The 17,156-nt window shown below is 47.9% G+C and overlaps 1 protein-coding gene across 1 annotated transcript in view; it reads left to right on the top strand.

Annotated features, from left to right (window-relative positions):
* UNC45A (unc-45 myosin chaperone A) overlaps window positions 1–17,156 on the top strand; it is a 63,431-nt gene that overhangs the window by 16,492 nt on the left and 29,783 nt on the right. Inside the window, exons 9-14 of the mRNA XM_077263557.1 lie at window positions 1,296–1,467; window positions 7,846–8,146; window positions 8,226–8,320; window positions 8,409–8,550; window positions 15,735–15,875; window positions 15,968–16,095. Coding sequence (XP_077119672.1) covers window positions 1,296–1,467; window positions 7,846–8,146; window positions 8,226–8,320; window positions 8,409–8,550; window positions 15,735–15,875; window positions 15,968–16,095 — 979 coding nt within the window. The remainder of the gene's footprint in view (window positions 1–1,295; window positions 1,468–7,845; window positions 8,147–8,225; window positions 8,321–8,408; window positions 8,551–15,734; window positions 15,876–15,967; window positions 16,096–17,156) is intronic.

The raw sequence follows: 17,156 nt of genomic DNA, 5'->3' as shown, positions 1-17,156 counted from the left end.
CCTGGCGGTGTGCTTTGGATCATTGTCATGTTGAAAGACCCAGCCACGTTTCATCTTCAATGCCCTTGCTGATGGAAGGAGGTTTGCACTCAAAATCTCACGATACATGGCCCCATTCATTCTTTCATGTACCCGGATCAGTCGTCCTGGCCCCTTTGCAGAGAAACAGCCCCAAAGCATGATGTTTCCACCACCATGCTTTACAGTAGGTATGGTGTTTGGAGGAAAAAGAATACTGAGTTGCATCCATCAAACACGACAAGTTGTGTTTCTACCAAACAGTTCCAGTTTGGTTTCATCAGACCATAGGACATTCTCCCAAAACTCCTCTGGATCATCCAAATGCTCTCTAGCAAGCTTCAGACGGGCCCGGACATGTACTGGCTTAAGCAGTGGGACACGTCTGGCACTGCAGGATCTGAGTCCATGGTGGCGTAGTGTGTTACTTATGGTAGGCCTTGTTACATTGGTCCCAGCTCTCTGCAGTTCATTCACTAGGTCCCCCCGCGTGGTTCTGGGATTTTTGCTCACCGTTCTTGTGATCATTCTGACCCCACGGGGTGGGATTTTGCGTGGAGCCCCAGATCGAGGGAGATTATCAGTGGTCTTGAATGTCTTCCATTTTCTAATTATTGCTCCCACTGTTGATATCTTCACTCCAAGCTGGTTGGCTATTGCAGATTCAGTCTTCCCAGCCTGGTGCAGGGCTACAATTTTGTTTCTGGTGTCCTTTGACAGCTCTTTGGTCTTCACCATAGTGGAGTTTGGAGTCAGACTGTTTGAGGGTGTGCACAGGTGTCTTTTTATACTGATAACAAGTTTAAACAGGTGCCAATACTACAGGTAATGAGTGGAGGAAAGAGGAGACTCTTAAAGAAGAAGTTACAGGTCTGTGAGAGCCAGAAATCTTGATTGTTTGTTTCTGACCAAATACTTATTTTCCACCATAATATGCAAATAAAATGATAAAAAAACAGACAATGTGATTTTCTGGATTTTTTTTTCTCAGTTTGTCTCCCATAGTTGAGGTCTACCTATGATGTAAATTACAGACGCCTCTCATCTTTTTAAGTGGTGGAACTTGCACTATTGCTGAATGACTAAATACTTTTTTGCCCCACTGTATGTATGTGTGTATATATATATATATATATATGTATGTATTTTTGGATTTTTTTTTTAAGTAGTACTGTGGATATGTTGTTATACATATTGGGATGCATTTGCTGAACAGCTGATTTTTTTTTTATTTTTTTTTTTATGCGCTCTGTAAAGGAATCTTTTCTTTGCTTTAGGTTTAAAGAAAATCCTTGAAGTCGGAGGTTCACTGGTAGAGATCCCTGGCAGTCTGGCGGTTACAGAGACCACAAGAATGAGCGCTTCTGTATTGCTAAACAAGCTTTTTGATGACCTTAAATGTGACGCTGAACGAGAGAATTTCCACAAGCTGTGTGAGGATTATGTCCGGTAAGGAGGTAGTCGGTTCGTAATGACAAGTGAAGCCTATGACTGGACCACACACGGCACAAACTGGCTGCAAGAACTTTCTGCATAGCCGCCAACAGGATGGACAGTCACCAAACGCAACTCATGCGTCCCATGTTGTCGCTTTATGCAAAGTTCTCCACCTCAGTCGTGCATTGAGAATAGCGGCCAGTTCCAACGGTCAGTTGTTGTCCCAGCAGAAGGACACCCTTCACCCTCAGCAATCAGATATTGACTAAAGACCTTTTCTTTCTCGGAGCCTTCATTGGGGGACACAGGTAACCATGGGTGTATGCTGCTGTCGCTAGGAGGCTGACACTATGCAAAAAAAGGAAAATAACTCCTCCCCGGCAGTATACACCCTCCGACAGGCACCAGGCAACTCAGTTTTTGCTTAGTGTCTGTAGGAGGCGGACCTGGATCTAACACCAGATCCGCATTTCTTTTTCTTTCAGGAATTGTGTGTGTGTTTATTAATCATTTTCCCTTTCGTTTCAGATACACGTCTGGGGGTTACAGGGTGCAGTTCTTCTCACCCTGATTCCCCGCATTAAGCGACCGAGAGAGCAGTGTGGTATCGCCCAAATCGCACCCTCTCGGATCCGCTGGGCAGGAGTTTGTTTCATGTCACCCTGGGTTGTTCATGTTTACTTTCGGTGGCCAGTCCTTGCCTCGCCCCCCCCCCCATCCCTCTCCTCGGAGTGGGCTGAGAGGAAGACGGTGACCTCCTCCCTATTAAGGGGTTGACGCAGTCTTCTGCGCCGGTTGATATAGTGCGGGAAGGAGGACCACATCTCCCAGGACCCTTTCTGCCATCAAGGGATCCTGATGAGTTCCTCATCTTCACGTAAGAAGATCTTCAAGCAACAGCAGCCCCCCCCCCATCGCTGCATCGTCGCAATCTCCATGCAGGGGCACTTAACCTTATTATCCAGCAGCACTCGCCGCTGCACGGGCGCTTCGTTACCGGGCTAGGGGATTCGGGGGCCATCCGGCGCTCTTTTATTTAAATCTTGCTCCTCTTTCCTTGCAACGCACTTTTTCCACCATATTCCTTTCCGGCAGTCTCTTCCCCGGGAGGCCGCGCCCCTTCCTCTTCCTCGTCCGCAGCGCTGGACACACCTTTCTTGCAGCCCAGCGCTGGTATTGGCAGCGCTCCGGTGGGCCACACCCCCCTTTTCCCTGCCGGCCTATCAGACGCTTGGTTTCTCTTCAGCCGGCCACGCCCCACTGTTTGGCACGTTCTCTGCATGAGCAGACGCTCGCAGCCTGCGCTTTCCCGGCCAGCTGCCTCCTGTGCATCTCGTACTCTGGAGTGCACTCCCCCTCCCTCGGAGTGTGCTGTTGCAATGTCTCATTCAGTCTCCGACCTGACTAAAGTGTCTCAGTCCCTGGTTCAGGTACTAGAACATATTCCACTGCTGGCTACTGCCACCAGTGCCACGAACGCTTCTCACAGCGATTCGCTCGCACTTGTCCAAGACCCTCACAGGGGCAGACTTGAGAAAAGAACCAGAAAGCGTTTTCTGTCTAGTTCTTCATCCACTTCTCCGGATCCAACTGCATCAGCCGGAATACCGCTCTCTATCCGTTCCCCCTCCTCGCAGGCGGACGTCGGGTCAGATGTATCCTCTTAGTTGGATTCTGACTCAGATACAGATCAGACTTCCGCAACGCAGGATATAGTTGACAGCCTTATCTCAGCCATTATTCAAACGCTTGAGCTTAAGGAGGAAGAGGCAGCTTCTCAGGACATCTCCGTTTCTTTCAAACAGATGAAGCGTCCTTCTAGAGTTTTTCCCAATCATAAGGAATTTGATAACACTATGTCTAGACACTGGGAACACCCTGGTAAACGTTTTCCAGGGAGGAAACGTTAAGACATTTTATACCCGTTTGATGCAGACCTTGTTAGCAAATGGTCCGAATCTCCTAAGGTAGATCCACCTGTGTCTAGATTATCCTCCCAGACAGTGCTGTCCATTCCTGACGTGGCATCTATAAAGGACCCCACGGACAGACAAATTGAGGCTCTAACCAAATCAGCTTTTGAAGCTTCTGGTACCTCTCTCTGCCCCAATTTCGCCTCTACCTGGGTGGCGAAAGCGGTGTCGGCCGGGGCCAAAACCCTATGCAGAGGCATTGTACCTTCGGCTCCTGCACAGGAGCTAGCGGATTTAGCAGATCAGATTTCACTGGCTGGAAAGTACCTTCTGAATGCTTCTCTGGATGTGGCTGCTTGCTCTGCAAGGGCAAACAGCAATATTGTCGCCATTCGCCGTGTCCTCTGGCTGAAGGCGTAGAACGCAGATCCCGCTTCCAAAAAAGGCAGGTTTGCCTTTCCAGGGATCCAGGCTCTTTGGAGCACAGCTAGACCAAATGATCTTGGACGCCACGAGCGGTAAGAGCACTTCTCTTCCGCAATCTAAGCCTAGGCGTCCCTTCAATAGAAAGGGACCCCATTCCTTTCGCTCCTTCGCCTCTTCATGTGGTGCCTCTCAGCATGACCGGTCTTCCACTTAAAGGGACCGAAGGAAGCCTTCTTTCATGCCTACCCCTCACTGGAGAGTTAAAGGCTGCTCCTCCAAATCTTCTAGTTCTCGCGACCACAGATTTTCTTCCAAATGACGGGTCACTCCCACCTGGAAATCTATCCAGGGTGGGAGGCAGGCTTCTTCTGTTCAGAGCCTTGATTATCGGTGGTCGACGACACCTGGGTCAGGGAGATTCAGGTTACAAAAGAGAATTTTTGTCGCTCCCAGGAAGACGTTTTTTTTCTCTCCCGCCCACCCAAACAGCTCTCCCATGTCCCAGGGCTTTTTCAAGCGGTCGATTCTCTTCTCGCCTCAGGGGTAATCGTCCCAGTACCTTCCAACCAGTGGTTTTCCGGTTTTTACTCAAATCTATTTGTAGTTCCGAAAAAAGACGGCTCTCTTCGCCCGATTTTGGACCTCAAACGATTGAATCGCCACCTCCGGATTCAGCACTTCAAGATGAATTCCTTGCGCTCGGTGATCGCCTCCATGGAACCGGGAGAATTTCTGTGCTCTGTAGACATTCAGGATGCGTATCTGCAAATTCCAGTTTGTGTTCAGCATCAGAGGTTCCTTCTTTTTGCGATCCAGGACCAACATTTCCAATTCATGGCTCTTCCTTTCGGCTTGGCGTCCGCCCCCAGAGTCTTTACGAAGGTAATGGCAGCGGTCATAGCCATCCTTCGGTCGAAGGGGATTCTCGTAATCTCCTATCTCGACGATCTCCTCGTGAAGGGTCCGTCTCGCCGCGACTGCGGTCACAGTCTCCAGATCACTCTGGACACGTTAACCCGCCTCGGTTGGATAATCAACGAACAAAAGTCCACCTTGATTCCAACCCAGCGTCTAGAATTCCTTGACATGGAATTCGACACCATTCAGGCTCAGGTCTTCCTCCCAAGGGGGAAATTCCTCTCCGGAGGGGCATCAAAGTCCTAAAGCGTCCTACCCCTCTACCTCTACGGCTCGGCATGAGGGTCCTGGGCAAGATGGTTGCTTCCATGGAAGCGGTCCCTTATGCTCAGTTCCACTCTCGCCCTTTCCAGCGGGCCCTTCTGTCAGTTTGGGACAGGAATCCACTCTCCTTAGACCGACCAGTTCGCCTCCCTCTCGATGTGAGACAGTCTCTCACTTGGTGGACGCTATCCACTTCCATTCTGCGCGGGAGATCGTTTCTCCCCCTCCACTGTCAGGTCATCACCACCAGTGCCAGTCTCCAGGGGTGGGGTGCGGTCTTTCTCCACCTCACAGCCCACGGGCGCTGGACTGTTTAAGAGGCACGCCTCCTGATCAATCTCTTGGAAATCAGGGCTATTTTCCTAGCCCTCCTCCGCTGGCAGCCCCTCCTCTCAGGAAAACCGATCTGCATTCAGTCGGACAAAGCCACAGCTGTGGCTTACATAAATCATCAGGGAGGGACTCGCAGCAAGCAAGTCATGACGGAGGTGGCAAAAATTCTGCAGTGAGCGGAGAACCACGTTCCCTCCATATCAGCTGTCCACATACCAGGGGTGGACACTTGGGAAGCCGACTTTCTCAGCCGTCAGGGGCTCATGTCAGGCGAGTGGGCTCTTCTCCCCGCTGTCTCCGACCAGATTTGCCAAAGGTGGGGCATGCCGGACGTCGACCTAATGGCCTCCCGAGCAAACCACAAGGTTCCCCAGTACGTATACAGATCCCGGGATCCGAGGGCCGTCGGCTGCGACGCTCTTGTGATCTCTTGGGCCCAGTTTCAGATGCCTTACCTGTTCCCGCCTCTTCCCTTGCTTCCAAGGTTCGTAAAGAAGATAGTCAGAGGGGGTTCCCGTTCTCTTAGTAGCTCCAGATTGGCCCAGCAGGGCCTGGTACACGGAGCTAATGAACATGTTATCGGACGTACCTTGGAGGCTCCCAGACCGTCCGGATCTTCTATCGCAGGGTCCCCTCTTCCACCCGAGTTCTTGGTCTCTGAATTTAATGGTATGGCCGTTGAGGTCACGATCCTGAAGAACGCAGGTTTTTCTCAACGTGTCATACAAACCATGATAAGAGCTAGGAAACCGGTATCTTCCCGTATCTACCATAGATGTTGGAAGGCCTTTTTCCGATGGTGTGACGTCAACGGTCTATCCCCTATGGTTTTTTCCCTTCCTTCGCTTCTCGGATTTCTTCTGTCGGGTCTAGATTCGAACCTCTCCCTGAGCACGTTAAAGGGTCAGGTTTCTGCCTTGTCAATTCTCTTTCAAAGAGACCTTGCTTCTCTCCCCAGGTGAGAACCTTCCTTCAGGGGGTTGCTCATGTTGCATCTCCTTACCATCCTCCGGTCGCTCCGTGGGACCTCAACCTTGCGCTCGGCGCCCTTCAGTGTACGCCTTTTGAACCGATTCGGGACATCTCTTTTTCGGTTCTTTCCTGGAAAGTAGCTTTTTTGGTCGCCATCACCTTGATCAGGAGAGTTTCCGAGTTGGCGGCGTTGTCCTGTCGTTCTCCCTTTCTGGTCCTTCATCAGGATGAAGTTGTCCATCGGCCTGTCCCTTCTTTTCTGCCAAAGGTGATTTCGGCTTTTCACATCAATGAAGACATCGTCCTTCCTTCTTTGTGCCCTTCCCCAGTTCATCCTTTGGAGAAATCTCTCCACAATTTGGATGTGGTCAGGGCTATCCGAGTCTACCTTGCCTGAACTGCTCCTTTTCATCAGTCCGACCCTCTGTTTGTCGTCTCGGAAGGTCGTCAGAAGGGGCTCCCCGCCTCCTTAAGTCCACAATTGCTCGGTGGATCCGTTCGGCGGTCCTGGAGGCATACCGTGTTCAAGACAAATAGCCTCCCCCGGGGGTGAGGGCTCACTCTACCCGGGCTGTGGGAGCTTCTTGGGCAGTTCGTCACCAAGCTATGGCCTCGCAGGTTTGCAAGGCTGCAACTTGGTCGTCCATCCACACCTTTGTGAAATTCTACAAGGTGCACACTCAGGCTTCTGCGGATGCAGGCCTGAGTAGAAAGATACTGCAGGCGGCGCTTTCGCACCGGCCGACCTAGTTCTCTATTCTTATTATCCCGCCCTGGGGACTGCTTTTGGACGTCCCATGGTTACCTGTGTCCCCCATTGAAGCGAGAAAGAAAGACGGATTTTTGGTTCTTACCGTAAAATCTTTCTTGGAGCCTTCATTGGGGGACACAGCACCCTCCCTTTATGTTGTACCATATTGGCCAACGTGCCGTTGTTTTGGGTTGGTACATAGGTTGAGTTGTTTATACTTGTTCCTACTACTGCTTTTGCACCAACTGAGTTGGCTGGTGCCTGTCGGAGGGTGTATACTGCCGGGGAGGAGTTATTTTTCTTTATTTGCATAGTGTCAGCCTCCTAGCGACAGCAGTATACACCCATGGTTACCTATTGTCCCCCAATGAAGGCTCCAAGAAAGAGATTTTACGGTAAAATCCCTCTTTTGGCAAAATCGCTCAGTAGAAAAGTTTTACCTTTCCTTTAATAAAATGTGACCTTGTTGCTAGAAGCAACTCTTCAGAGCTCCAGTTTATTTCCTTATACTGGGGTGATGAAGTGAAGACTGTGCTGAGATTGGTTGGTGCCAGCAAGCATGCCTGTTTTCTATTTCACCATTGTAATTGTATCTGTCCTTGCCATAGACTCTGCCAGCTGCTGACCAAGAGTCTTACATCTCGCATCAATGACAGCTATCTGCACTAATAGGACAACCCCTTTATTACTGAAAAGGAAATATATTGGCATTATTTTTTTAATCCTAAGTACTTTATTTAATTTATAGGATGTTACAAAAGTCGCCTCTTTTGATTCCTGAATGAGTTTTTCTTTGCATTTCTCTATACCCAGGAGCCTGTTTGAGAAGCATGGTATGGACGGAAAGCTGCGTGCCATACAGACCGTATCATGCCTCTTACAAGGACCTTTTGATGCTGGAAACCGAACTCTAGAGCTTTCTGGTATAATGGACAGCGTCATATCTCTCTGCGCCTCAGAACGAGAGATTGATCAGCAGGTGGCCGTAGAAGCGCTCATCCATGCCGCTGGAAAAGCCAAGAGAGCCTCCTTCATCACTGCCAATGGGGTGACGCTCCTCAAAGACATATACAAGAAAAATGAAAATGATGCTATCCGTATCCGAGCCTTGGTGGTGAGTGTGTGACACTGAAGATGGACCTGTGTTCTGCTCTTTAGTGTCTGATAACAAGCTGTGTGATATTCCTGTGTAGGGTCTCTGTAAGCTGGGATCAGCAGGAGGAACGGACTTCAGCATGAAACAGTTTGCAGAAGGCTCCACTCTAAAGCTAGCAAAGCAGTGCCGGAAGTGAGTTACATATCCATTACTTTTCTGCACAACACATATGTGAATAAGGGGTAAGACAAAGGTCTGTATTCTCTGTACTACCCTGCAGGTGGCTGTGCAATGAGGGCATCCAGGCCAGCACCCGACGCTGGGCTGTGGAAGGCTTGGCCTATTTAACATTTGATGCTGATGTGAAAGAGGAGTTTGTAGAAGACAAGGCAGCTATGCAAGCAATGTTCAGTCTGGCAAAGGTACGCTATTTCCATACCCTTGTTATTCCCAAATTACTGATGTCTGTAGGCCCATTAATTGCTGTTTCAGAATACAAAGGTGTTCTATGACTTTGTTATAGATGTGAGATGTGCAGCTTAAATCCGTTTCGATCTGCTATTGCCATATGCTATAGCTTCACATCACTGAGAAAAGGCCAAGTGCAACAACAGGGTATTAGTTGCATCCATACTGTTAGATCAGGCGGGCTGTCCAGCACTAAGTGGCCCTCACAAGTACCAACACTCTTATTTCCCCCACCATTGTACAGTGAGTTCTTGCCAAAAAAACATAAAAGCAATGTTCTTTTTAAAAAGTAAACTAAATAGGCCAGGGGTAGCGAATGCTTTACAATAAGCTTAACTTACGTGTGTAATCCCCCACAGCTGCCTGAAGTTCTGAATGGGTGGGCCACCAGAAAACACATAATCACTGCTGTCAAATAATGGTCATTGACTGCATTGATCACGTGGGTTGTGTTGGGCAGGATACACGTTGAAGTGTTTTTGTACCATTCTGATTAGTGTCTTTTTTTTTTATAAGAATGTGGCAAAGTCTACGGTAAATTATTCAAAAATCGATATACCTTGTTTTTTTTTCATTTTTGCTTAGTACAAACGACGCAGACACAGGTCTGCACTCAGACCCGTCTTTACCTTTTTGTTGTGTTTTATTAATTTTCTTCTTTTTTTTTGAGTTGTAACTTGTGAATACAAGCAACAGGGTGTAATTGCTCACATTCTCATGCCACCTAGGGACCGAGTTAACAGTGCGGTCTGATCCACATCGTACCCTCTAGCAGGCACGACCCTACTACTCCTCCCCCCCCCCCCCACTCCCAACACATCGAGAGTGTTTGGAGCATCTGCACAGAGGAACAGGCAGACTGGTCCTTGCCATCTATTTCTGGCCTGCTCACCCACCATAATGAGACGTGTACTGAGGGAAAATGTACCTATTCCATTGACTCCTGCGAAGAGATCTCGATAAACATCTTCTGTGATGTGAAGTAGTCAGAACGAAAGATGATAGCACAGCGGCTCTCAGGTACTCTCATACCAAGATGGAAATGCACTGTGCTCAACCCATAATCTTCCTTTCAGTGCAGGCAGTGGGGGTTCCGGGCCTTGAAGACCTCAGCAGGTTTTTCACGGCACCGAAGCTTTTTGTTTGTTTTTTTTTCAAACCGCGTTCCCAGGCTTCTCTGGTGAATTGCTGTCAAACTGTAGTCCATGGCTTCACCAAGGCCTACTCCTCCATTAGGCCTCTCCTCCCAGCCAGCGAACAGCGCTCACCTGCAGGCGTTTTTCCCATCTTGCTCCCTGGGCCGCCTCTTCTGAATTCTTCTTTCCAGCCTATCCAGCTTAAGGTGCGCACTTTCAGCTCCTCTTCTGGCACCATTTCTCAGCGGTATTCATCGGTTTCCTCCTCCTGCATCTCCTCACTCTCCAGTCATCAGATCCCGGTCTCCAGCGCTGCTCCATTTGTGTGCTCCTGTGGTCAATTCCTTCTTCATTCTCATCTTGTCTGCGCCTTTTCAGGAAAGGGTAGGCTCTTCTACTATAGACATACAGGCCTCCCCACACCAGCCTCATACCTGGAACCCTTTTTACATATATGTCTAATTAGGACCTTTCAATCTCATTCTGCTCCTCCTGTAATCCTACACTTCGCATCATACTTTGGGGGTACTTTTCTGCAAATGGGACAGGAAGACTGCACCATATCGAAGGGAGGATGGATGGGGTCATGTATCGCAAGATTTTGGCCAACAACCTCCTTCCCTTGAAGATGGGTCGTGGCTAGGTCTTCCAGCATGACAATGACCTGAAACACAGCCAGGGCAACTAAGGAGTGGCTCCGTAAGAAGCATTTCAAGGTCCTGGTGTGGCCTAGCCAGTATTCAGACCTGAACCCAATAGAAAACCTTTGGAGGGAGCTGAAACCCAATTTGGCCCAACAACAGCCCCGAAACCTGAAATATCTGGAGATGATCTGTGTGGAGGAGTGGGCCAAAATCTCTGCTTTAATGTCTGCAAACCTGGTCAAGAACTACAGGAAAAGTCTGACCTCTGTAATTGCAAACAAATGTTTCTGTACCAAATATTAATTTCTGTTTTTCTATTTTATCAAATACTTATTTCATGCAATAAAATACAAATTAATTATTTAAAAATATTACAATGTGTGTTTTTTTTTTTTTTTTTTTTTTTTTTTTTTTTAGATTCTGTCTCTCACAGTTGAAGTGTACCTACAATAATAATTACAGACCTCTCCATTCTTTGTAGGTGGGAAAACTTGGAAAATCATCAGTGTATCAAACACTTATTTTCCCCACTGAATATCCCTTTGCTTCTGACCCTTATTATAGTCTCGTTGGACCCTCCGGCGGTAGATTTCCTCCCCCCCCCCTTCCACCTCCTGTGTCTCGTTTATTTTCTAACACTATTCTCTCCCTCCCTGACATAGCCTCTCTCAAGGACCACACTGACATGTTGAGTCTTTTTCTAAATCTATTTTTGAGGATTCTGGAATGGCACTTTGTCCATCGTTTGCCGCCACCTGGGTGTCTAAGGGTTTTTTGCTTGGGCTAAAGGCTTTCATCAGGTTATTGTGTCTGGGCCCCCCCTGACGAATTAGCCCATCTGGCAGATCAGATTGCCCATGCATAAATCTTGCCACCGCTTCGATGCCGCTGGATGTGCTGCTCTGGTATCCAGCAACATCGTGGCCATTTGTATGTCCTTTTGTTTAAAGGGTGAGACGCAGACTCTGCGTCTAAAAAGTCCATCACCAGTCTTCCCTTTCTGGACCTGTGCCTTTTCGGGGCTATGCTAGATCAGATAATTTCCCCCAGCAAAAAGCCCAGACATCTGCCAATCAGCGTACACTATATTTTCGCTCTTTTTGTTAGTTGCCCAATTCCAGAGGTTTCAACCATCAGGAAAAGGCCCCTGCACGGCAAGCGAGGAAAAGGCCTTCTTTCAAACTGGTGCCTTCCAGGTGTTCCTGCGTTCAACAACACAGGTCTTCTACATCCAATAGGTTGTCCTCCGCATGACCTGCCTCCCCCACCTGGAGTTTCTCTCAGGATGGGGGCGGCCGTCTGCTTCTGTTCCAGGACGCTTCACTTTATGTGGTCGTCAACGCCTGGTCAGATAGGTAATTTACTTCAGCTACAAAATAGATCTTTTCTCCCTCAAAACTGTTTTTTTCATGTCTCAACCACCAAAGAAAAAATCCCTTGCTTTCCGGGTTTTCAAGGTCATCTCCTTCCTTCTCCAACCATGCGTCGTCATCCCCGTTCCCGTGACAGAACATTTTAAAGGTTTCTATTAAAACCTATCTGTAGTTCTGGAGAAGGACGGATCAGTCTGTCCCATACTGAACTTCAAATTATTGAACAGGTACATCTTCATCCGCCATTTCAGGATGTAATCTCTCCGCTTTCTGAGAGCTTTTATGGAACCAGGGGAGTTCCTTTAATTGCTAGACATTTAGGATGCTTACCTTGACATTCCTATTTTTCCAGGTCACCAGGGATTCCTCCAGTTCGCGGTGCAGGACTCCCATGACTAATGTACGGCCCTTCCTTCCAGCCTAGCCACTGCTCCCAGGGTTTTTACGAAGGTTATGGCCGCAGTAATGGCTATACTATGCATCAGAGGGATTATATCTAGTGATGAGCGAGTATACTCGTTGCTCGGGTTTTCCCGAGCACGCTCGGGTGAACTCCGAGTATTTGTAACTGCTCGGAGATTTAGTTTTCCTTGCCTCAGCTGCATGATTTACAGCTGATAGACAGCTTGAATACATGTGGGGATTCCCTAGCAACCAGGCAACCCCCACATGTACTCAGGCTGGTTAGCAGCCATAAATCATGCAGCTGTGTCAACAAAAACTAAATCTCCGAGCAGTTACATATACTCGGAGACCACCCGAGTACACTCTCTCATCACTAATTATATCCATTCCTTATCTGGACAAAACCTTGTCCCTTCTCATCCTGGATCATCAATAGATTAAAGTTCTCTCTGATCCAGACCCAACACCTAGTATTCCTAGGCATTGATTTTGACACCGTTTGCGCAAGGGTCATTCTTCCCAAGGAAAAGGTCTCTGCCCCCCTTCTCGGTATTCTTGGAGACCCTTGCTCTTTTTGGCTCCGCATGAGCTTGTTGGGCAAGATGGTGGCAGCAATGGCAGTAATTCCATTTGCTGAGTTACATAGTTACATAGTTATTAAGGTTGAAGGAAGACTGTAAGTCCATCTAGTTCAACCCATAGCCTAACCTAACATGCCCTAACATGTTGATCCAGGGGAAGGCAAAAAAACCCCATGTGGCAAAGAGTAACTCCACCATGGGGAAAAAAATTCCTTCCCGACTCCACATACGGCAATCAGACTAGTTCCCTGGATCAACGCCTTATCAAGGAATCTAGTGTATATACCCTGTAACATTATACTTTTCCAGAAAGGTATCCAGTCCCCTCTTAAATTTAATTAATGAATCACTCATTACAACATCATACGGCAGAGAGTTCCATAGTCTCACTGCTCTTACAGTAAAGAAGTTCCACACCCAGGAGTTCCACACCCATCCTCTTCAGCTAACTCTTCTCTCACATTGGGACAAGTCAATCAAGTCCCTGGACCAGACTATTGTTCTCCCACTTTGCGTAAGAGAATCCTTGACTTGGTGGAGTTCCTCTCCCCTCATCCATCACTGAAGATCCTTTCTACTGATCTGGTGGGAGGACATGACGACAGAAGCCAGTCTCCTGGGTTGGGGAGCGGTCTTTCAGGATCTCATAGCTCAGGGCAGCTGGAAGGACCAGAAATTTTCTCTTCCCATGAACCTTCTGGTGATCAGAGCCATTTACCTAGCTTCCTTCCTTGGCAGGACCTGTGGGCCGCCCCATCTGAATCCAATGTGACAACTCCACAGCTGTGGCGTACATCAACCATCAGGGCGTGACGCAGAGCCGACCATTTATGTCAGAGCTGTAGTGCATACTGGAGCCTAGCAGAACGTACCATCTCTCCGCAGTACACATTTCCAGGGTGAACAACTGGGCTTCTAATTTTCTGAGCCGCGAGGGTCTCTCCGCTGGCGATTGGTCTCTAAACCCGACTGTTTTCTCACAGATTTGTCTCCGGTGGGACACTCATGACGTTGACTTGATGGTCTGCAGAATAAACAACAGGGTTCTGTGGTTCTTGTTCAGGTATTGCAATCCCCTAGTGATTGACTCAGACATTCTGGCAATAGCCTGGGCTCAGCTCAGGCTCCCTTATCTGTTTTCCCCCTTCCTTTAATTCGCAAGCTCCTCAAGAAGATAAAACCGGAGGGTGTTCCAGTCATCCTCACATCCCCAGACTGGCCCCGTAGAGCCTGGTACGTGGAGATAATCAATCTTCTCGCAGAGATCCCCTGGAAGCTCTGACTTCATCTAGATCTTATTCCCTAGGTTCCCCTCTTCCACCAGAGTTCACAGTCTCTTAATTTAACAAGTCTGTTGAAGCCGCATTCTTGAAAGCCACAGGGTTCGCAGACTAGGTTATTCAGACCATGATCAAAGCGAGAAAACAGGCATCCTACTCGTGTACCACTGCATTTGGAAAGCATTTCTTCGATGGTGCGAGACCAGTCGGGTCACATCGCTGTCCTTACTGGTTTCCTCCAGTCTGGCCTGGATTCTGTCTCCGCTCTCAGCTCTCTATAGGGTTAGGGCTCTGATCTTTCAATCCTCTTCCAGAAGAACTTGGCCTCTAGCTCCAAAATCAAGACTTTCCTGCAGGGAGTTGCTCATTCCATCCCTCCTTATCGGCCTGCCCTAGACCCGTGGGATCTCAATTTGGTCTTGTCCGTTATTAAGGGTTAACCCTGTGAATGTATTTGGGACTTTCCTCCCTCCCTACTCTCCTGGGAGGTTTCGTTCCTTGTGGCGATCACCTCCATCAGACGTGTCTCCAAACTTGCAGCTCTTTCCTGTTGTTTGCCTTTCTTTGTGTTCCACGAGGACAAGTTGACCTATGTCTGGTTCTATCCTTTCTTCCTAAAGTGGTTTCTCCTTTTCATCTCAATGAGGGCATCATCCTTCCTTCTGTCCCATCTCCCTCTTGTCTTCTGGAGCCGTCTCTACACAAACTGGATCTTGTCAAAGCTCTACGTTTCTACATTTCCAGGATTGCATCTTTCAGACGTTCGGATTCTTATTTTTGTGATTCCTTAAAGTAGGTCTCCCTACTATCATTGCCTGGTAGATTCATTCTACCATCTTGGAAGCATACCGAGTGAAGAGAATACTACCCCCACTTGGGGTCCCTGCTCACTTCCACATGTGTTCCTGGGCTGTTCACCATCAGGCCTCTGCATTGCACGTCTGCAAGGCCGCCACCTGGTCTTCGATCCATACCTTCTCCAGGTTCTACATAGTTCACACCTATGCCTCGGCTGATGTCAGCCTGGGCAGGAAGGTTCTGTGTGCTGCAGTGGACTAGTCTTAGATCTGTGAGTAGCTATTTCTCTCACCAGAGGGACTGCTTTAGTATGTCCCATGGTTTACTGTGTCCCCCAAGAAAGCGATAGAGAAAACAAGAATTGGATACTCACCGTAAAATCTTTTTCTCGGAGCCTTTATTGGGGACACAGCACCCACCCTTAGTTGTTCCCTTGTTGGTTAACGTTTAATGTTATCTCTGTTTCTCCTTCCTACTGCTCAGTTCGGTTCTAGTTGATGGGTATATACTGCTGGGGAGAACTTAATTTTTTTCGGCCTAGTGTGTCCCCCAAAGAAGGCTCCAAAAAAAAAGATTTTATGGTGGGTACCCAAAATCTTGTTTTCTTTGCCATTTTTCTACAGTGCTGGAAAAATTGAAGAAATATCCCACATTTTAAGCGCAAAATTGAAAATGCCACCAAAAATTCTTATTAAAAAAATCGCTTAACCTTTAATTTTTTATTTTTTTTTTACAACAGTTTAAAAATGCTACTTTTTGTTTATTTTCCCTAAAAATGGTGCAAGGACTAAGGAGTTTAGTTAGTTTGAGAGCAGAGGGAAGGTCTTTAATTCAGTGGGTTGTGAAATTTGTTCATAGAGAAAAATCACTTTATTTTTTTTTTAGAAATGTACAATGCAGCACACTTGTTTCCTTTCCTAGTCACAAGACAAGACTGTGATTTTTGCTGTTGCATCCACCCTCGTGAACTGTACAAACAGCTATGACCGAGAGGAAATAGACCCCCAAATGTTAGAGCTGGCTAAGTATGCCAAACAGCATGTTCCTGAGGAGCATCCTAAGGTGAGGAGACAATCATTGCTGTAAACATACTATGACATATCAGTGACCCTTTTACATAATGTAACAACGTTTTTTTTCCTGCGCAATGTCAGGACAAGAAAGATTTTGTTGAGGCGAGGGTCCGCAAGCTCTTGGTAGCCGGGGTGGTGTCTGCTTTAGTCTGCATGGTGAAGAATGAAAGCCCAGCATTAACAGATTCATCAAGGGAACTGATCTCAAGGTAATACTTGTACTTCTTTATCAGATGTTGTTACGGAACCCCTCAGCACCCGGATTATGTTGTGCAGTTATATGTATGTATAATAGTTTCCATGTGAGAGGCATGTCCCTAATGCATCAGCCCACAGGCTGCACCCCTGGGCAGAGGGGACAATATATCCCCCTTCTGACCTCTCCTACCTTTGTAATTCCCACAGTAAATATCGGCAGGCTCCAGCCCCCTGCGGCTATTGTAATGTATGTCTGGCCTGCTGGTTTTCAATAGGCCTGCCCTCTGTACCTGTGTGATATATTCTGTGTCCTGTGAGTAAAGGGTTGTCATACTGGAAATACGTGGAGAAGCAGTGATATTTTATATGCGCCCATGTAATCAAGGAATTGCAGCCAGCGTCCTTCATTCAGACTCCAGCTAAAGCAGAGTGGACCACCTGAAACACGGGGTGGTACTAAAGAGGTACTCCAGCACTGAAGACCCCATTACACTGGTGGCTGACAGCGGGATGTGATACCCCGTCTACAGGAGGAAAGGAATGAATGAAAAAACAACTACCAGAAGTTAAAGAGGACTACATTAAAAGATCTGGTGGAAGCCCGAGGGTTAATCGCCAGCAACAAAACAAAAGCAGATTTGATAACAACCATCATGGAACATGACAGTGCAGCGCCCTCCAATGTGAACGTGGAGGAGACTGAATTCCAGAGGGAGGTAAAGAACAGACTGGCATTCTATGGCCCAAACCCTGCAGTAGAGATCATACGAGAGGTGATGGCTGATGTGCGTACTGATCTGAAGGAAAAGATGGTCGAGCGGACCAGGATAGAGCTAGCCAAGATGGAGATGGCAGAGCGGACCAAAGTGGAGCTGGCCAAGATGGAGATGGTAGAGCGGAGAGAGGAGAGTCAGCGAGCAGGGGGAGCTCTGGCCTCCTCCCAGGTACCTTCAACAGTAAGCCACAAAAAGATCCAGTATAATGCCTTCTGACAGTTGGGGCAGGCAGAGGAAGACATTGATGGCTTTCTGCAGGACTTTGAGCGGCAGTGTGCCCTTCATCAAGTGAAGCC

The sequence above is a fragment of the Ranitomeya variabilis genome, chromosome 5 (genome assembly GCF_051348905.1).
Source record: "Ranitomeya variabilis isolate aRanVar5 chromosome 5, aRanVar5.hap1, whole genome shotgun sequence".
Lineage (NCBI taxonomy): Eukaryota > Metazoa > Chordata > Amphibia > Anura > Dendrobatidae > Ranitomeya > Ranitomeya variabilis.
Note: the sequence above shows the minus strand (reverse complement) of the source record. Positions and strands in the feature narration are given on the sequence as shown.